The sequence below is a fragment of the Chaetodon trifascialis genome, chromosome 4 (genome assembly GCF_039877785.1).
Source record: "Chaetodon trifascialis isolate fChaTrf1 chromosome 4, fChaTrf1.hap1, whole genome shotgun sequence".
NCBI lineage: Eukaryota > Metazoa > Chordata > Actinopteri > Chaetodontiformes > Chaetodontidae > Chaetodon > Chaetodon trifascialis.
The window spans coordinates 592,189-613,991 of NC_092059.1; the positions used below are offsets into that span (position 1 = coordinate 592,189).

At 49.6% G+C, this 21,803-nt stretch overlaps 1 protein-coding gene across 5 annotated transcripts; it reads right to left on the reverse strand.

The window, feature by feature from the left end:
• Positions 1-1,099: 1,099 nt before the first annotated feature.
• Positions 1,100-20,682, reverse strand: ptbp1b (polypyrimidine tract binding protein 1b). 5 transcript variants are annotated; one of them, XM_070961124.1, is made up of 15 exons: positions 20,617-20,675; positions 17,050-17,083; positions 12,384-12,444; positions 11,739-11,911; positions 11,478-11,624; positions 11,225-11,353; positions 10,746-10,856; positions 10,464-10,641; positions 9,773-9,850; positions 9,196-9,320; positions 8,630-8,663; positions 6,457-6,549; positions 5,428-5,644; positions 5,200-5,277; positions 1,100-4,228 (listed from the first exon to the last, which is right to left on the reverse strand). In XM_070961124.1, the coding sequence occupies exons 1-15, from the start codon at positions 20,622-20,624 to the stop codon at positions 4,096-4,098; spliced, it is 1,599 nt and encodes a 532-aa protein (XP_070817225.1). In that variant the 5' UTR covers positions 20,625-20,675; the 3' UTR covers positions 1,100-4,095. The 5 variants fall into 5 exon arrangements, with proteins under 5 accessions (XP_070817225.1, XP_070817223.1, XP_070817226.1 ...); XM_070961122.1 differs by having other exon boundaries at positions 1,101-4,228; positions 9,196-9,338; XM_070961125.1 differs by having other exon boundaries at positions 1,101-4,228; positions 17,050-17,080; positions 20,617-20,645.
• Positions 20,683-21,803: the final 1,121 nt, after the last annotated feature.

Here is a 21,803-nt window from a genome sequence, read left to right on the forward strand (position 1 = left end):
TGCCTCCTTCTGTCTTCTTCTCTTCTTCTTCCTCGTCATCCTCTCTGCCATGACAGAACTGAGTAGAACATCCAGACTGTAAAGTCTGACAGTGTGCTGGTGGTGACTGTATGTTGTTGGATTCACGTATGTGTTTGTCCAGTTTTCTGGATTTGTGTATTGTGTGATGTACAGAAGGTTGAAACAATTTCACTTGCCAAAGGAAAAATAAATCGACATCGAAATTAACAACATCCAGAGGACCTGAAACATGACACAGCATTTATAACATCCACGGGACCTGAAACATGACACAGCATTTCTAACAGACGAGAGACGTTCCGCACTGATGTTTTGTGAGTGTTTGCTGCCACCTGCCGGTCCTGATCGTCACACACACCTGTGATCAGCAGCTTCACGGGGACGATACGTTTGTAACAGTACAGTAATAGTAGTCCTGGTCGCAGCAGCAGCAGCAGTAGTAGTAGCAGTAGTAGTAGTAGCAGTAGCAGTAGCAGTAGTAGTAGTAGCTTTAGTAGTAGCAGTAGCAGCAGTAGTAGTAGCAGTAGCAGTAGTAGTAGTAGCAGTAGCAGTAGCAGTAGTAGTAGTAGCTTTAGTAGTAGCAGTAGCAGCAGTAGCAGTAGCAGTAGTAGTAGTAGTAGTAGCTTTAGTAGTAGCAGTAGTAGTAGCAGCAGCAGTAGCAGCAGTAGTAGTAGTAGCAGTAGTAGTAGTAGCAGTAGTAGTAGCAGCAGCAGTAGCAGCAGCAGCAGCAGTAGTAGTAGTAGCAGTAGTAGTAGCAGTAGCAGTAGCAGTAGTAGTAGCAGCAGTAGTAGTAGCAGTAGTAGTAGTAGCTTTAGTAGTAGCAGCAGCAGTAGCAGCAGCAGTAGCAGCAGTAGTAGTAGCAGTAGTAGTAGCAGCAGCAGTAGCAGCAGCAGCAGTAGCAGCAGTAGTAGTAGCAGCAGTAGTAGTAGCAGTAGCAGCAGTAGTAGCAGCAGTAGTAGTAGCAGCAGTAGTAGCAGCAGTAGTAGTAGCAGCAGCAGTAGTACTAGCAGTAGTATTTGCCTTCTTATGGGGTGGTTTTCAGTTTTGTGCAGGATTCAGGATATAAAGAGTCAAAGTTCAGAGTTTTAGACAAAGTGATTTATTGTGTTTTCTCTGTGACAGACAGCGTCAGACTCACATCTGATCAACACTTCAATCAAAATATACATCAGATATAAAACCAACGTCAGCTCTCAGACACGCGACCGGTAGAAAACACGTATGTACAGGTCGACCCCGCCCACCCTCCACCTGTCACTCCTGGTCCCAGTCCCGCCCCCCTCGTCTCACCTGACACTGAAGGTCTGTGATGCATTCAAGTCACCTGGGAAAAACTGTCCAAATGTAAACGTGTGCTGCATGTGAACGTCTCATGCGGTGATGAACAAAGTGTCCACGCGTTGGACGTCTTGTCTTCTGTTGCTGGATTTTAATCGCAGAGCCCAGAAAAGAGACTTCTGAGAGAGAATCACTAAAACGATGATTTACAGGCAGCAGGAGCCTTCTCATTGGTCCACTTCATCTGCTGAAGTCACCAGGGAGACGCCTCGGTCTGCGTCAGACTGGACCTTCACATTCAGTCCAGAATCAGAGGAATCATGTCCAGAGTCAACTTTGCCCTTTGAATAGAGGTCAAAACAAGGGGGGAAACACATGACGGAGCGCCCGCTGGAGAAGATAATACTACAGTATTATACTCTGAATACTACAGTATTATCGTCTGACTGCTCCTGGTTTAGTCCCGCTCAGGCAGGCGGTCTGGAGGTTAAAGTTCATATTAATGAACTGTGCGAGGAGGACAGTCGGGGTGTGATGGCCAATCACACGGCAGATCAGTGACACATTCACGGTACATAAAAGTAATTTAACGGTCTGTGTAGGCGGGGACGTTTGGACCAACAGCAGGTGGATGTCTCCAACCTGTCTCACATTGATATTGTATAGGAAGTTTTCTTTTAAAACCCGCCCGTCGAGTCTCCATAGAAACAATGAGCGAGCAGAGAAAAACAACTCCCAGCATGCTCCTGCAGCGCTTCATGATTCTTCACTTCATTATAAACATGCTGCTTAAAGCGGACTTTTCCCCTCAGTAACGTCTATGCCACATTACTTCCTGCTGTATTCTGATTGGCTGGCTGGTCGACACGCGTCCTAAACTTCTGACAAAGGCCTTCTCTGATCTTGAGAACTCTAATGGACCGCCGGTGGACATCACAGACCGCCCTCGACGTTCAGGCAGCAGGCGCCGACCTTCTCTGAGCCTCTGGAGAGACACTTGTGCTCTGTTTGAGGACGAGCCCGAAGCAGAATCAGAATCAGCTTTATTGGCCAAGAACGAGCACGTACACATGAAACAACTGGAATGGAAACAGCAGCTGATGGGAAACGGCGGGCGGCTCCTCTTTCTGTCTACTTTCAAACTCTCATCTACGGAACCTCGCAGGTGTCTTGAATGCACCACGGCTGTCAGACCCTCAGCAGCTCCTTCAGAGGAAAGTGAAGGAGCGTCTCCATGCCGAGGTTCAGGCGGACGTCTGAGCGGCTGGAATGTCGACGTAATAATATTAAGACACAGATAAACCAAACCAGCATCTTCTGGTTTCTGAACGTTTCTGACGGCTGCTGGGCTTCGCCGTCACGCCGTCGCGTCGGAATGAAGAGGAATGAATACCTGATGTACGGACACAGCGCTGCGTCGAAGGCACTCACGTTACATCTGGTTTTGCAATAGACTGAAGTCACAGCGGTGGGCTGAATCCAGCGAAGCGGTCGAGAAACAAAGAAAACATCCCCACAGGAAAACACCAACAAAGCCTGAACCGGTTCACCGTGTCCGTCTTTTACGTCCGCAGAACCAGAAACCTGAGGCAGGCGGATTTGTTTGCATCTAGAAGGCCGTTTTTGGTTTCAGCTGTAGTGGATCATAAATGTATAAATAAAACCGTTCAGAGAACAACGCGACAGACGAGACTAGCTAACATCGTGATTCACAAATCCAACAGAGCACGAGAGAAACAGAACACCTGTCTGCGGACTGTAGGAGGCGCCGGCGGTCGCACCTGCCGAGACGCCAAAACTCAACGAGGAAAAGTTCAGGAATGATTAAAATATTGCTACAATATTTGATTTGAATAAAACATGATTGCATACATGGAAATAAAGAAATCAAAAAGGAATAGAAAAAGAGATTTCATCTAAAACTAAAGACCCAGCAAACCCGCTAAAACACAATCAGTTCACATGTTCGATGCTACAGTAACCAGCAGTACAAAACACTAACAAAGGAAAACAACACCAATAAAATACACAGAAAATATGGATATATCTGCAATACAGCTCGTCAACAGTAAACCTTTAGCAACTGTAAACCTGCTCTTTGCCAATTTACAGAGGCATGATGGGAGATTTTTAGCATGTCAAAGTCGAGGTCATCCTGACTCCAGGAATAAGGCACAGGGGTCATCTGAAGGCCACGGCGAGCCTTTCGTAACGAGGCCTCCGTAACGAGGCCGGGGCTAAGATCTGACAGCTGGAGGGTGAATCCAAAACTTCCGAACGACGTCAGAGCTGATATTTTAAAGAAGGGGAAGCTTCAAAGAAGAGGATTAGGACCACAGGAATCAACTGACAGCTGGGAATCTGAGATTAAAGAAAACATTCTGAGTTAAACAGTCAAGTAGTTCGAAGGTAGACTTGAATTCCTTGATTCTGGGATTAAAGTCAAAAGGCAAGAGTGGCTAAAAGGTACGAGAAGGACACGAAGATGCAAACGTAATTACAGCCCAAATCCTGACTGTAATCTGACAATTATTACGAAAATCCCCACTAACTCAGAATACTGACTTTATTCTCCGACTTCTGAGATCAACCGCAGAATTCTGACTTCAGTTATCTCTGACCTAATCCTCTTTGAAGGCCAAGAACCGAAGACTGACTTTTAGAAAAATAATTTAACATCACACCAGACTTCACGGCGCTTTCCGCAGACATGCGTTGGAATGATCGGAGTGTAGTGGACACCGCTGAGGCCGCTCTCGGAGGAGTGTGGAGGATTCAGATGGTGCTGTCCGAGGCTCAGATGGAGGACTTGGAGAAGGAGACCCGCAGGTGGTGGTTCTCTCCCAGGTCGTGGTTGTGGAACTCGATGAGGCACTCGATGGCTTCCTCGACTGAGCCCATCTGGATCAGAGCCATCTTGTGGTCCTTCCTGAAGAAGAAACCAACAGAGTGTTTACAGGAAGTCCACAAGTCACATGATTTCAATACAGTCAAGGCATGAACGAATGTTTGAAGACAGGGCGAGGACAGGGACTCTGTGGAAGGCACAGGAGCTTTGGGACAAATACAGAGCCTGTGAAGATTCAGGGTAGGACAAAGGAGAAAGTCTTAAGGACAAGGATAAGTGCTATGGACAATAAGATCTCCAGGGAAAGGAATGAGGATCAGGATTGTTGGACAAGAACAGGGGTTTCAGGGCCCAGACGATAGCTTCAGAGCAGGACAGGAAGAGGGAAGGACAGTCAGGGCGAGGACAAGGGCTTGAGGACTTGGACAAATGCTCCAGGACAAAGAGGAGGGCATTGGCACCAGGGAGAAGGCCCCAAGACAAGGATGAAGGCTTCAGGACAGGGCAAGGACTAGGACTTTGTGGAAGGCAGAGGAGCTTTGGGACAAACACAGGGTGGGGCAAAGTCCTGAGGGCAAGGATGAAGAGTTAAGGACAGGGAATGACAGTCGGGGCAAGGACAGGAGCTTTAGGACAGTATAAGGGTTTTAGGACTTGGACAAATGCTTAAGAACAATGAAGAAGGCTTCAAGTCTAAGACGAGGAACAAGAACGGGGACTGCAAGGACACAGATGAAGGCTTAAGGACAGAGCAAGACAAGGACATGGGCTCACAGGGCGAGGGTGGAGGCTTCAGGGCAAGACTAATGTCTAAGCAGTCCAACAGAGTCCAACAGTCTCTCACACACACACACGCACACACACACGCACACACACACACACACACACACACACACACACACACACACACACACACACACACACACACACACACACACACACACACACACACACACACACACACACACACACGTTATATATATAGGATGTGTGTACACACATACATCAGCGTGAAAGGGTTTCAGGTGCAGGGACAGTAAAGGGAGACTCACTGGAAGAACTTGAAGGCCTTGACGACGGCTCCTGAGCTGGAAAACAACATTTTGAGGTCGTCCTCGACCACAGACGGGCTACAAACACAAAAGCATCGTTAGCAATCAAGCTCACGTGACACATGTACTGTCTTACGTGTGATTTTAGGAACGCTGCAACGTGTTTCGTTCCTCAGCTTGGAACAGGCCAGGTGTTGATGCTCCAGCTCCTGCAGCTGGAGGACTTACGGGATGTTGGACAGGTGTAAGGTGGCAGAAGGGGGGAAGATGTTGGAGTAGTTTTTGGAGCCGGGCTTCTTGAAGCGGTGCAGGGGGGAGTTGCTGTAGTCTTTGGTCAGACCCTGGTCCTCGTGGCCTTCTCGGGGCAGCTGGACACTGGTGTGTTTGGACAGCGTGATGCGCAGAGACCTGCCGTGCAGCTGCTGGCCGCTCAGGTGGCTCATGGCTGCAAAGCAAACAGGTGAAGAACTGCTCAAGTTTCTGACTGGACGGTCTGATTGTTCCTCTTCTCCTGTAGTAAGTTAGCATGTGTAGTTTGTATCCTCTAATGTAGTATTTCTTTCCCTCCAGTGACCCAAACATTATCTGAACAAACGGAGTACAACGCTTTGCTCACCTGGAAATTTAACTTATTATCACAAGTTATGCAGATAAAGGCATCGTGCTCCTTCCCTGCTGGCCTTTCTGCGGCCGTCCCAAACACCTTTTCTGGTTGAGGGAGGGAACTGTTGGGTCTCTGTGGATAAAAGAGCTCGCCTGTACCAGCTCTGTATGGAAAGTGTCCTGAGACAACTTTTGTTGTGATTTGGCGCTATACAAATAAAACTGAACTGGTTGAAACCGCCAGCCTGTGAGCGAGCGCTGAGCAGCGTGAGGGCGCAGAGGGTCGAGCTCGTGGGACGGCGTCTGTGCACGGCGAGCAGAAAGGCTTCGCCGTGAGGATGGTTTCCCGCTCTGTGTGCTCGTATCACATGCACACGGCTGAGGTTTAACCTCATGAAACACCACAGAGCTCGCTCTGAGTAAGTCTACGTCATACAAATACCGATTTCCAGGCTGATTACCATGGTGACGGTAGAGCTTTCAAAGCATTCAGGTCAGCCCTGATTCTTACCAGCATCTGCGTTCACCTGTAGGCCACACCTTTCCATCACATAAGTATTTCTGTAAGTGTTTGTGCATGTATCTGAGAGCAGGGCGCAGGCAGACGTCTGTCCGCCGGCGTGCCGAGGAGCCCGCCGAGCCGTGAGGAGTTACCTAGCTGAGCCTGAGTGCTGTCAGACATCTGAACCAGAGCGTTCTCCTTCTTGTTGAACAGAATCTTCACTCTCATCACGTCGCCGTAGACACCTTAATACACAGCCAGAAGGAAAGAAGACGTTCAGGAGGTCATACAAACACGCTGATCCACACCTTCAAGACGTACAAACAGCAGCGCGTGAAACTGCTCTGACTGCAGCCTGCCAAGCCGCTGACCCTTAGTCTGCGCTCAGATTCAACGTAAAGCACTTAAAAAAGTGAAAAACTCGGTCAAAGTGCTGAATGTAAAGCCTGGAGGTGAAGGGAGGAGCAGCAGCGAGGCGCTGCTCAGAAACACTGACCAATTCGTGAATTCAATTTAGACGTGTGTTACACACAGGAAACGCAGTGAGGAAATTAAGGGTAAGGGTCAGAGGAAATTCAAATGGCAGATTAACACCATGTAGGAACTATGAATTATAGGAGTGTTGACTAAGAACAAAAAAACACGAGCGGCTGATTCAGCACTGACGACATGCAAACTGAAGGAAACCCGCATGCAAAACTCAAGTTCACTGGAATAACACGAAGCACAATAGATGCAGCTTGGATCACAGAGAGTTCACTTTAATCTGGACTGGAGATTCTTCTGGAGGCGACAGCTGTTCGGTTTGTGCTGAAAAACGCCATTTCAACAAATTCAACAGCAGCATCAGTCAGTCCACGAAACGAGGACGTGGCTTCAGAGAGCCAATCAAACTGCTGCCAGCGCGTCTCCTGGATTATGAGGAGGAGTGGGATCCCACGCCTTTCATCACATCCAAGTCGTTTCTGACTGAAACCATTTAGTGACTGAAGTCACAAAACAGGCCGCAGCGCTGAAGGACAACTGGAGTCCTCCCTCTGAAGCTCCTGGTCCACAGCTGTGGACGTCCTCAGCTTCACTTATTGATCTGTTAGAGTCTGACTCGAGGCGACCACAATGAGGCCCGATGGTCATTGGCTGAGAAGCTGCTATCGGACTGTTTCACACCTTCCTAATATGAACAGGAATCACCTCCACCTGTTTGTTTGCCTCCACTCAGCTTCCATCACGTCTGTCCACACTCGTCTAACATCTGTAGTGAAGACTGAGGGACGTTAAGTTACATGTAATGAAAGTCCCTCATGTCCATGAGACTGAGACGGACAGACGGACACCCTGAAATGCGACACCTCCAGTCTCGCCCGTCGCTGCTGCAGATTCAAAGCGAGGAGCGAGAACAGATTCACCGGATCAATCTGTCCCCAGGACGAAGAGACGCTGCTGTCCAATGTTTGAAAGGTCTGATTAAAGCTGTGAGCAGCACAAACCGAACAGGACACTCTCAACCAAACCACTGCAGACCCTGCAGATGCCGCAGACCCTGCAGACCCTGCAGACGCCGCAGACCCTGCAGACGCCGCAGACCCTGCAGACCCTGCAGACGCCGCAGACCCTGCAGATGCCGCAGACCCTGCAGACGCCGCAGACCCTGCAGACGCCGCAGACCCTGCAGACGCCGCAGACGCCGCAGACCCTGCAGACCCTGCAGATGCCGCAGATGCCACAGACCCTGCAGACGCCACAGACCCTGCAGACGCCACAGACCCTGCAGACGCCGCAGACCCTGCAGGCACTGCAGACCCTGCAGACGCCGCAGACCCTGCAGGCACTGCAGACCCTGCAGGGGAGGAGCATGAAGGCAGGTTAACGAGCTCTGAAAGCCTGAGAGTCACAGTGTGACCAAAACACACAGTTCAGAGTAGAAACACTCTGTATCTACAGGGTCTGTCCTCCATCCACTCTGTCCCACATTTGATCTGTCCCCATCCACTCTGTCCCACAATTGATCTGTCCCCATCCACTCTGTCCCACATTTGATCTGTCCCCATCCACTCTGTCCTCCATCCACTCTGTCCCACATTCAATCTGTCCCCCTCCACTATGTCCTCCATTCACTCTCTCCTCCATCCACTCTGTCCTCAGCATGTCTCCATCTGCACAGCCTGATACGACTTTTTGGGGGAAAGCTGCAAATATTGTAAATGAACTCAAATCAACAGACAAACACTCATTTCTTCATTTCAACATGAGAGCAGAAACAAACAGAGACTTAAAATCAACCAGGTGCTTCAGGTAATTTAAAATAAGAAGCGAGTGACAACATACCGAAGAGAATAAAGAGGCAGTGGGGCGTAACTCTCTTTAAAGACAGCAGAGAAGGCAGCGGAGGGACAGGACAGGTAAAGGTGGGAGGGCAGGACAGGTGGAGGGTCCGAGGCGTTTCCATGGCAACAAATTAAAAAGGGAAAAAAAAGACAGGTGAGGGATCAATCAGGAAGTTAATTACCTTTGGCGAGGAAGGGTCAGGTGATGTGAATATGAGGTGAACAGGTGCACAGGTGACTGGACAAGTGTGTGTGTGTGTGTGTGTGTGTGTGTGTGTGTGTGTGTGTGTGTGTGTGTGTGTGTGTGTGTGTGTGTGGTCAAAGGTCAAAGGTCAAAACATCAGTGAGAACAAAACGTCTTTCACTTGCTGACATCACAGACGCAAACAGCCAATCAAACATGATGTCTGCGTGTGTGGAGACATGTGGACGTCAGTCTGTCCTTACAAACTTCTGCCACTGAACTTTATTTTGTTTGAACTTGTAGCAGAGAAATACGTCAAAATGTGACCTAACGTCTCCACTGAGGACACAAACATGAGGCTGAGACGTCTTACAAACACCCACCTCGGGGTTGAGGTTGCTGATCAGCAGGACGCAGACTCCGGCAGGGAGGGGGGGGAATCCCAGCCTGGTGGCCCCGGGGAGGGACAGAGAGGCCAGGCCTCCGGGCAGAGCGGGGACCGTCAGGCCTGGATAGGGGAAGGACACTGGGAGAGGTGAGACGAGTGAACAACAATCTGAAAAGTGCAGGAGACGTCTGACCGACATCAGTGACACACACAGTCCTGACAGCAGACCCAGCTGATCCACATCTGCTTCTTTACACAGCACAGGTGTGACTGGCCAGGTGCCGATCAGGTGACTACTTGTGAATCATTCCCACGTCTTCCTGTTGTCTGACAGGGACGTGGACGGTCTTTCTGTAAAGCTGGACGTTTGTGTTCAGTGTTATTTGGTTCTGTCGTGAACATGTTGAGCTGTGTGAGTGATGAAGGTGTCCTCTGACACCTCGCTCTCCGCCACGTTGGCCTGATGAAGCTGTGATGCGGCGTGCTGACGCTCCACCTCACAGGTGTGTTTGTGAGTGTACAATCTGCTGCATGTGGCCACTGTGATCTGGATCTCTGCAGGTGAGACTCACCTGCAGGTTGGATAGTGAAGGCTGGTGGGAAGGCGTGAGTTGCTCCTGCATATGGAGCAGCGGATATGATACCTGGAGCTGCAGAGAAGAGACAACACCTGAGTGACAGCTTCCCCGTCCACTGACAGCACAACACACACAGTCTTACACCTGTCGGTCACCTGACACCCTACAATGACTGCACGTTTCTGGATTTTTGCCATTTTCTCTGCTCGTCTGGAGGACGGTTGTAGTCAGACTCCACTGATGGCGTCCTGCAGCGTCACACTGAAGGACTTAACACAGCCAACAGAGCGCCGCGTCGCACGCTATTAACGGCTCGACAGATGAACCGCTCGCGTCCTGTGGACAGCAAACAGTACAGAACCGGCCGTGGTCAGGCCTGAACACGTGGTCAGGTGTAACACTGCGTCCCGGGCAGGTTGATTCATGTCAATAAACCCTCCACTGTGTCTAAAAAGGCTCTGCAATGTTAGTTTCCTTCGAACAGGGAGGTAAACAGGAAGTGACACTCAGGTAAGAAGCTGAACGTCTCTTGTGTTCCACCATGAAGACGCCTCAGCGTTTCCTTTAATCCCTCACTTTCCTGTCCACCACTAAAGGCACGTACAGGACACGTCTGTGTCCTCTGCGGTGACACCACGTCCTGCTTTATGAGGTATGAGTGATGTGACGCCTGTGTGGCTCTTACTGAAGGCTGCAGCCATGGCTGGGTGCTCCATGGTGGGCTGGCTGTCTCCGGAGGGGAGGTCAGGTCTGGTGAAGTCGCGGCTCTTCTCGTTGTTGTACTTGACGTTGAGGCTGGTGAGTTTGGAGAAGCTGATTCTCAGAGTGCAGCAGCCGTTATAGATGTTCTGTCCGTCTAGAGACTGAAACACACACCAGCAGGTTAACTCCAGCTATTCGTGAGACAGACAGCCCGCATCCGTCCACCGTCCCGGCTGCAGTGGGACCAGCAGAACGCCTTGCTCACCAGTTTAGCTGCCTGTGCAGATGCGCCGTCCGGGTACTGCAGCAGAGCCTGGAACTGACTGTTCTTGGTGAAGACGATGATCCTCAGCACTGTGCCGAACTTTGAGAAGATCTGAGGACCAAACAGGAGCTGAACTGATCAAACCATCAAAGGAAACGCACATCAGTGAAATCTCAGGGACAGAGACCAGCAGCAGCTCGCAGCACACTGTGTCCCGCTGCACTAACGTTAGCTTAGCGGCTCACTCATGCTCTACATGTGCAGTGAGACCTAAATCGTGCTTTCTGTCATTTCACGCCTGTAACTCCAGTGACTGTATGTTCAGCGCTGCCAAAAGGCTGCAGACCTACACTCCAGGCTGTACCTGAATGCATCCGGCAGAGACACTGTGTAACGTCCAGTCGACCTCTGAAGAACCAACCTGCTGATGTTCATCACGTTTCAAGTCATTTATGTCTCATGTTGGGGTGGTGTGTTACCTGGCAGAGGGCGTCCAGGGAGACGGGGTAGACCAGGTTCTCCACCACCACCCTCAGCACCGAGCTCGGGGTCGCCAAAGCCGTGTCCACATGGGATGTACTGAGGGCCCGAAGAGCTGCCTGGGCCCTCTGAGAGGATGGAGGATGAACACATGCAACGTCAAGATGCTAACAAAGGCTTACAGTAACTAGGCAGTGTACAGATGCTAACAGACACAAATAGATGCTAACAGCTGCTAAGAGTGAGGAGTACCTCCTGGTTGGGGGAGTTGTCGGTCTTGAGCTCCTTGTGGTTGGAGAACTGGACGTAGACCGGGTGGTGCCTGATGATGGGCATCACTGTGGAGTAATAACCCACCATGTTCTGAGCCGCTTCCTCCGAGTTCATCTCTAAGAAGGCCTGGCAGGACGCATGGGGGACACATGGGGGACACACAGGGCGGCTCAGTCAGGGACATGCGGGACAGTTTACTGCAGCAGAAATACCATTACCACACTACACACTCCTCTGCACCTGGTTCTTGGCTTTGAGCATCAGCAGGTTGGTGACGTCTCCGAAGGGCAGACCGAGGCTGATCACCTCGGCCTCTGTGATGTCACTGGGAAGCTTGCGGATGTGGATGACCCTGGATGGCACTCCGGGACCTCTTATGTCACCTTTGAACTTCTTACTGTCGTTGCCATTGGCTACAGAGGAGAGTCAACAAGCACGCACACGCACACACACACACACACACACACACACACACACACACACACACACACACACACACACACACACACACACACACACACACACACACACACACGCGCACACACACACACGCACACACACACACACACACACACACACACACACACACACACACACACACACACACAATGGCAGAACGTGTATTCACTTTGGGATTGCTTTGACAGATATTGTGATGAGTCATTGTACTTTCTGTGTCTCTTTCATACTGAAAAGCATGAAAATGTTGAATTTTTTTGGGGGGGGGGGGGGGGGGGGGGTCAGTGAGTTGGTGGACCCTGACATGAGCCGTCCTGGCGTTCAGGCCCAGTGACCGCTGGCCACGTGTTCAGGTGCTGTGCAGGTGAGCTGGACTGTTTTTTCTTGTGTGACGTGTGCAGTAAAACACAAATTGACATATCTGACCTGCAGTGCTCATGATATATAGGCCGTTGGAGACGGTGGAGAAAAGCTCGTCAGATCCTCTCTGAAACAGAAAGAACAGTTTAATCTCCACCTCACACACACACACACACACACACACACACACACACACACACACACACACACACACACACACACACACACACACACACACACACACACACACACACACACAGATATGTAGTTTATATCATGTCATAAACTACAGCTGCATTTCTTCACACTTCTACAAACGTCCTGTCTGAACATAACTTCCACAGATTACAGGGTTTCATCGGTGGACTTGAGGTTTGGGCTCCAGTCCGGTCTAAAGACCGCAATCAGCTGACTAACAGCGAGGTGACATGAGGACATTTCCCCAACGCAGCACTGCAGCTAATGTCGCTGCCAGCAGAGGTCGCTGCAGAGCCACATTTGACTGAGAGCACCTGAAGCAGACGATGGGACAGAGCCGAAACAGGCTGAGCTCCTTCATGAACTGACACAGGTCTGCCGTCGGCTCCGGCCTGACCCCCCCTTGGACCCCAGCGGGCAGCCGGGGGTGAATTCCTGTGCTGACGAGCTCAATAAAAACCAGATGTGGACAACACGCTGAGCCTCACTGAACAGAAAGGCAGCAGAGTTCAGCTTCAACGCGTCTCAACGCAGCATTTGAAACTAATAAAGACGCGTCGAGTGTTGACCAAGGACAGACACCACCTCTACTACATGTTTGTACAGTAGCCCTGAACGGACAAACCAAGCACGGAGTCCAGACAGTGCCTGTGGCGCCTTCAGCTGTCACCTCAGGTTCTCCAACACCTGAGGATCTCAGCTGGATTCAGAGCCGCACTCGACCAACACCTTCAGCGTGTTGGAGTCCGTGTGAACACACTCCTAAATCCATGATGGTAACGCCCCCCCCCCATCCCCACAGCATTGTTTATTCAGATATTTATAAATTCACTTTCAGCCCTCAAACTCTTAAAATGTCATCTCTGATGAAGACAGCGATCACTTCCTGCTGCTGTTTCACATTAAAAGCCTTCCAGTTTCTCTGTAACTGCAGGCTTTAAATATGAAACATCCGCAGGAAGTGCTGAGTGTTACCAATGTCTCATACTACACACCTGCTGACAGGTCACACACCTGGACACCTGAGAGGTATTACCTCCCACTGTCAGTCTGCTGTCCCTCTGGGTCACCCTGTACCCCCCCGCTCAGATCAGCCTCTTCAGGGTTTTATCTTTCTGCTGACGATCAAAAGTAGGAGGACGGGATGAACGAGTGAACCGGCATGACGTGGTTCAGCACAGCGTCTTCACACGGCCGCTGATGCTGAACGTCTGGAGACAAACGGGTCAACGTGGAGGAAGAGGCGAGTTAGAGCAGGAGGTCAGAGAACAGACAGACAGACAGACGAGCTGAGAAACAAAGAGTTTACAGACTGATTCTCATCATCAAACAAGCCTGAGCGTACACCTCAACCACCAGTCGATCAGTCAGACGATCAGTCGATCAGACGATCAGTCGATCAGACGATCAGTCGACCAGTCAGTCGATCAGACGATCAGTCAGTCGATCAGACAATCAGTCAGACGATCAGATGATCAGTCGACAAGACGATCAGTCAGTCGACCAGACGATCAGTCAGTCGACCAGACGATCAGTCAGTCGATCAGTCAGTCGATCAGTCGACCAGACTATCAGTCAGACGATCAGTCAGTCGATCAGTCGACCAGACTATCAGTCAGACGATCAGACGGTCAGTCAGTCGATCAGTCGACCAGACGATCAGTCAGACGATCAGTCGATCAGACGATCAGACAATCAGTCAGACGATCAGATGATCAGTCGACCAGACGATCAGTCAGTCGATCAGACGATCAGTCAGTCCATCAGACGATCAGTCAGTCCATCAGTCGACCAGACGATCAGACGATCAGTCAGACGATCAGTCGACCAGACGATCAGTCAGACGATCAGATGATCAGTCGACCAGACGATCAGTCGATCAGACAATCAGTCAGACGATCAGATGATCAGTCAGACAATCAGTCGATCAGACGATCAGTCAGTCGATCAGTCGACCAGACGATCAGTCAGTCGATCAGACGATCAGTCGATCAGTCGATCAGACAATCAGTCGATCAGACAACCAGACGATCAGTCAGTCGATCAGTCGATCAGACAATCAGTCGATCAGTCGACTGGTCGATCAAACACTCCACAGAAAATGAACCAAACTGTTTTAAAAAAGTCTTGGTTTCTGTGGGTTTCTGCCGTTCAGAGGTGAATGCGGCCGACTTCCTTCGACCTTCTGGCGTGCTCCTCTATGACCTTTTCTGGCCCCTCAGCAGGTGAACGATGGTCAACCTCATTCAACACCTGCAGAACCATCAGGATGCGACGAGTCAGAGGAACCTGAGCAGGTTTTCCTGAGAACAAAAGGAGCTCAGATCTTCTTACTCCTCACATGAATAATCCAGCAGAAACCCGAGTCCTCCGCCCCCCCCGGACATGGACCCGCTGTCTGACAGCTGCCGGCCGCCAGGCAGACATCTTGTTTTAACAGAACTGAACCACAACAAGGACCTGCGGCGTCTCCCTGCCTTCATCATCATCATCCTCACTGCTCAGCTCTTTGACTGCTTTCAGATCAGCAGAACTGACTGATTCACTCTGCCGACGGACAGAAAAGGAATCCATTAATAATGAAGATAATAATCAATCGTCCGCTGTCCTCAGGCCTCGAATCAGCCCAAAAACACTTTACAAAGATCTGTTTTCTGTGGTTTCAGCTTGTCTTCTGAAGATCTTTGGACTGTTGGTTTAAAGACAAACTGACGTGGACATTTCAGACCAAACCAATCAACCACAAAATAAACTGATGATTCAGTCTTTTCTTCCACTTCCTGTCTGTTCAGCCACTGTTCTGGAGCTTTTGAAGCAGTTGATTCTGAGCAGTTTAAGTCCTTCTCATCCACGTCGGCTTAAAGTTCAGGGTCAAAGTTCATTCTCATGAGTCCTACTCTGATGAAGAACATGGCCTCTGACCAAAAGCTCCAGAGCAGCCAATGACAGATGTGAAGCGCGTCTTCTGCACGCACGTCCCTCAACACAAAAAGTTACTTCCTGTTTCAGCAGGAAGCACATCCGACCAACAAACCACAGAAACCAGTTCATGGGACTGGTTTTCACAGGTCCACCCAAACCTGAGGACCTGAGACCCAAGAGTCAGATCCACATTGAATGCTGTCAATCAAGTCCAGGTGTGTTAAACGTTTTGTGTAACACCTGAGTGGATCCAGACGATCCGGCGAGTGAAGACCTCTATGCAGGACCTGTAAAGTCCTCCAGACCTCAGACCTGCCGGGCGTCTCTGCTCTTTTACCTCACTTTGTTTCTGGGTGTCAAAGTAAACACGGCGCAGGAGAAAACCCTGAACTGTCCCTCTAACAGGAGCTGGTCTGAGTGTTCAAGGTGGTTTCAGATGACTCGCCTGAGGCCAGGGGAGGAAACAGGAGAGCTGGGATTGTCAAAGGACTACTCCTACTCCTCCTCCTCCTCCTCCTCCTCCTCCTCCTCCTCCTCACAGCCTCTCTCTGCTGTCATGTGGTTTTGGCTCAGATTCTGGTTTCTGTCCTGAAACCAGCAGCAGCAGTGGTGACCGCTCTGCTGCCGGACACAAACCCAACACGATTCACCAATGAAAGAAGTGCTCGCACCAGCTGACCACGGCGTCCCTCCACCAGTCATAACCCGGGACACGGCAGCAGAGTCCTGTAAGAGGGTCCGCCTGCAGACCTCATCGTGAGTGGGGGCCTTCAGGGTCTGTGGGAGGGGGCCGAGTCCCGTACAGAAAAGAACAAAAACAAACAGGCTCCTTTTGTCTCCGAGCAGAAACACTAACAGGAAGCTCTGCTCAGGCCGCTGAACATGTCGATGAGCAGGTCAGCTGTTCGGATCAATAACAACATGAAAACTCTGCATGCAGCACGGCAGCCTGACATGTTTCGACTGACTCTGCTGAATATTTAAAATCCAAATCAAACCAGATTCTCAATTCATTGTTTTTTCAATGATCATGAAAAAAAAAAAACATTGTTCACCAATGAAAGAAGCGTATTGATAAGGATCCGAACACGTTTCACTCATTTTATGTCAAAACTAAAAGCTTTATTAATCCTGAATACAAGATTTATTTCAGATAAAAATCAGGTTTTCTGGGGGAGATGACCCCAAACGCAATGACGAAGAGCCCCCCCCCTTCCTGACGGACGGATTCAATCTGCTTCAGCTGATTTTCACAGAAACAAAGAACACAAACATTTCTGCACCTCTGAAACTGAGACCTGATTGAGGATTTGTTGTGAGCGACTGCAGGATGTTAAACGAGCGTTTGGTGCTGAAGAATGTGAGAAGTGTGCTGCTGTTGACTAATCTGATTATCCTCAGTCTTGTCGTGGAATGTGACTAAATTACTGCTGGAGTTTCTAACACTGAGCGGCTTCAACACTAATTACAGACAGAGGCTCTGAACTGCTCCCAGATGGCAGCGCGTCCGTCTGTCAGACACCAGCGAAAAGCAAACGGCCTCACAGCAGAAAACAAACCAACCAGAGGAGGAGGAGGAGGAGGAGGAGGAGGAGGAAGCAGAGGTGCCTACCTTAGTACCAACTGTTATATCTTGGTGGACACTGCTGTGAAGAAAAGACAGCGTGTTAGAAGCAGCAGGGAGAGAAACTCAAAACAACAAGCAAAAAAAGTGAAATGAGGGTGAAGAGGTTGTGCCTGAGGAGGAAGAGACCCAGCAGAGGAGGCGACAGCGCGCTGACAAACAAAGAGCTGCAAACAACTTTTCTTTCCACCACGGCTTCACGTGCACTGGGACGTGACGCGTTCACTGTCATCATGCAAAGTCTGAGAGGTGCTGAGCTGTGACAGGGTAACCCTCGCGTGTTTCCACGGTGATTCGCTGGAAATCCTGACTGCGTGACTCATTTCAAAGTATTTTTCTTACGTTCCTCACAGTATTTGTATCAGTACCTTAAACAGGTGTGCAGGTGTGCGTCACAGCGGCTGTAACACGTCAGTGCAGTCAAACCTCCTTTAAACAGCCTGATCAGTGCTGCTAACATCAATATTTAACTGGATGTGATCCTCACACGGCAGGTGACACTTCTGACACCGCCCACCTGGAGGCCTGTTCTCCACTGATGGAGACAGGAAGTGACACGTACAGAGGAGACCAGCGATGGCTGAAGACACAGCACAGGGTGTGTGGTGTAGACTGCTCATGATCTCTGCAGGAAAATGGCTGCTGGTCTATTTCTGTCCATCCAGACGCAGCTGAGGATTCACATCCGCTTCCTGTCTGTTTCCAGTATGATCATCCGTCACAGCAGGCTGAGAGCACCAACCAACCCGCACCACCACCACCTGTCTCTGCATGGACCTGAGGCCAGCAGATGGACCAGAGCTGCAGCCAACAGACTCCTTCATTAACATGTTTCAAGAAAACACTTGGAAATGTCCAAAACAAGGACAAACAGGACGACTTCCAGAGGCCGGTGGTGATTTAGTCCAAAGGAAGTCGTCTACAAACACGTCTGCGCCTGGAAGCTGCTCGCATCACTGACCGAAGAGAAAGCAGTGAAACCACAACGGGAAACATCCATTACTACTCAAAATACAAGAGGTGAAGTAAAAGTACACAGAAGCAGGCCGTGGAGGATCAATGAGCAGAAAGTCTCGGGGGTCCGTCAGCTCATCACTCGGCGAACACCACTGACATCATCTGGAACCAATCATTGACCTCCTGCTGCTGCCCTGTCTGGGATTTACTCCATTTCCTGTTTTGTCTATTGACTTCCTGTCTGTACTGCTGCTTCAGTAAATACAATTCAACGTCTGCGTCCTGATTGGTTCACACAGCCTAACACACATTTCTCAGGGGTGGTCACGTGACCTGACATCAGCACATCTAGCGCCGAGCAGCTGGACGACGCCGGAAACGATCGGTCGATGGATCGATGAGTCGATCGACAGAGAGCCGATCACACAGACTAACGCTCGCGCTGCAGCTCCTCTGTGGCAGTTTACTCTTTCTGCTTTCCACCACGAGGAGCACTGATCAATAATGTGGAGCTCTGCGTCGAGTAACGGGACGACCGAACGAGTCTCCTCTGTGACTGTCTGCATGCTTTTCTCTGCGCCTGACTTTTATCAGCGGCTGCTATGATGTGCTCAAACCATCTGGGGGCACGCCACACGCCGTGTGACCCACCCGTGGGCACGCCGTGTGACCCACCCGTGGGCACGCCGTGTGACCCACCCGTGGGCACGCCGTGTGACCCACCTGTGGGCACCTGCTCACTGGTCACAGTGGAGCTCCTTCCCTGTCTTTACGTTTCTGTGCCCTTTGGTCCCTTTCTGTCCCTTCTCTTCTCAACTATTATGTCGGCACACGCTGTGATTGGTCACTCAGGCAACCTGTCTGATAAAATGCAGGTAAAGCAGAGAGATGCCCGACAGCCCAACGTTACACATTCAGCTCCATTTAAAGTGAGGCGACACTTCATTCATTACCCACTGCTGAATTGTACGATTGTCCCATCGTGTGTTTAATCGAGGAAAAGAGACGTTTCAATCCTGCTGAGTCTTCATCGATCAGCCACATTAAATATTAATCACATTATTATTAGTAGCAGTATTAGATCACCTGCTGTTCACCAACACGATCATTTGAGAATTCATTCATTCATAGAGTGTGTACTACCTGGACATGGCCTCCATTTTTTCTACAATCATTCTTTTTAGGAGACTTATATGGAATAACAAGACGGATAAAAAGCGCACAGACTGTCCTGAAGCACAGTGCAGGAAGACCAAGTGTCACATGTGAAAATGAACCCACGAAGCCCCGAGCTGGACAACATGTCTCACAAGACATCATATTCAAAAGGACGAGGCTGGTCGGGCTGAAGCTGATGTGACTGGACAGACAGCAAACCAGCTGGAAGACGACCTCTGAGGACGTGAATGAGGCCCGATAACAAACCGACATTCACATGAGGAACCCAAACGCCTCACCGTCTCCTGACTGCAGCTCACCTGAGACTGACTCTCTCTGACAGTTACTCAGAACACCAGACTGTTTCCTGAGTGAACGTGCTCACTGAGCCGATGACAACAAACAACAAACAACAAAAACAACAGCGGAATCAACAGAAAACAAACATGCACGTTTTAACTCTGACCAACAGCCGCAACACAACTCTGACAGCTCTGGTTTTAAATGACCTGCAGTATTATCAGATTAAAATAAATCCGATTCAAATCTGTAATATTTCAGATTTAAAACTCACACTGAGCTTCTGCCGTATGCATCTTAAATGAAGTCACCCGAGCCTGTGAGCACTGACTTCCGTCCTCCGCCCGCGGAGCGTCGTGCAGAAGTCCAAATGAGATGCGGCTCATTTTCGGAACTCTTCCTAATCCTCAGACTCTCAGAGCGACTAGAACACAACTTCTACACTTGAAACCATCAACGGAGCCACTCTTCAATCCGGTACACATGAAACACGACGCAATAGGATCTAACGTTTTGTAAGAGGCTTTCTTTACAGCAAATACTCAATTTAGCCTTAATCAGCTTGACTTGATTCATTTCAGAAAATATGAGCTCCACTTACTTCCGTCCACCTTTAAAGAATCAGCTGGGAGCATTTTCGTCAATTCGGCGCACAACTTTCAAATTAAGTTACATCAATTTAACTAAAATCTAAACTTTTCCAAGTGAAATACAGCAGTGGGCGTGAGAAGACCATAAGGTTGAACTGGAAGTTCGATACGCTGCTTGGAGATTCTTATCACGTCTTATTCATCCATCACATCTTATGTACAAGTGTTTGAAAGAAAGGTGTTTTCGCAGGTAAACGAGGCCACAGCTCACAGGCAGGCTGAGTGAATGGGGTGCACGCTGGGTGTGGAGTTGTGCCCGCGGAGAATGGCCCGTTCCGAGGCTAACACAACAGCTAGCTCGGCTAGCTTAGCTTCCTGTTACTACCGCAAACACAACTTTACCAACAGCTAAGCTAACAACAAGAACGCCAGCTGCTCTCCGGAAAAACACTACCTGACGACGCATCTAGGTTACTTCTGTCAGACGTCAGTAAAACAGCCAGAAGTCAATTTAATTTGTGTGTACACGTAAGTCGATGGGATAACTCACCCGTCCATTGCACAACACGGAACTACGGAGCAACAGGTTCCAGCCAGCTGCCAGCAGGACACCCCAACCACCGCTGCTATTAACTGACAAAATGGCGTCCGCGGCGAGGAGCTCTCTGATTGGACGGTTAGCAACATTTGTAGGCGTTGCAAGTCGGATCCAGGTGCTGATTGGCTGGTCGGGAGGGGGGGGGGGGGGGGCACAACAACAAAGACCTGAGATTCCAGGGATCAAAGCTTGTGGATGAGGAGGATCCACGGCTGAACAGAGAGACGCGCAAACCTCAGTGGGCGTTGTCCCGACAAAACAAGAGCGCGTCCACACGAAAAGACCCGAACCCACAAGGACACCGTGGTCCACGGACTCAGGTCCGGAACCATCAGTTCTCACATGAAGGAAAACATACCTCAGCTCTACATCAGTCACGCGCTTCTAAGTCTGCTTTATAAAATTCAGAGTTTTGATCAAGAGAAAAATCACAAACGGCATCAAAAAGTCCAAGAAATAACTCTGATGTCTGATGTTGTGTGTTTAAAACACACTCCAAAAGCTTCCAATGTCACCACGTTCTTTCTGTCTTTAGGAAGTTAAAAGACAACCAGGACTGCAGTCTGTTCATTTCTAACACTTTTCATCAGTTCACTCTTTTCTTTCGTTCGTCAGAGAGTGTAAACACACTGCCAGCTTTTTCCTCTTTCCCCTGAACGCAGCAGCTGTAGGTCAATAAAACAGCAAACAGCTGAAGAACGAAACGTTCATAAAAGCATTTAGAAGTTGACTTATAATGTCCGACATCAACAACATGCAGGGCTTTGGAGAAAGATGAGCCCTGATGAACTTCCTCTCTAAAGAAATGGTCTCCATGGACACAGAGGAGACAACCCCCACGTCCAGGGTCAGGCTTCATTGGAGCCCTGAAGGTGCAGCTCAGTGTCCTGGTGTCCTTTCAGGTCTGGACATGAGCTCTCAGAGTGAAGAGGAGCAGTTTTCTCCTCCTCCTCCTGCAATAACTGAACTGAGCATGTGAAACAATCTGTGCAATATTTCAGTACATAACAGCCTTTAAACAATACTTTCCGATAAATAACAGTCTGTAAATGCTATTTATATTTTTCTTTCTCTTTCTATCCCATCCTTTTGTATATACTTGCTGTGTTACCTGCATGCACTTGTTGTCTTTTAACTTT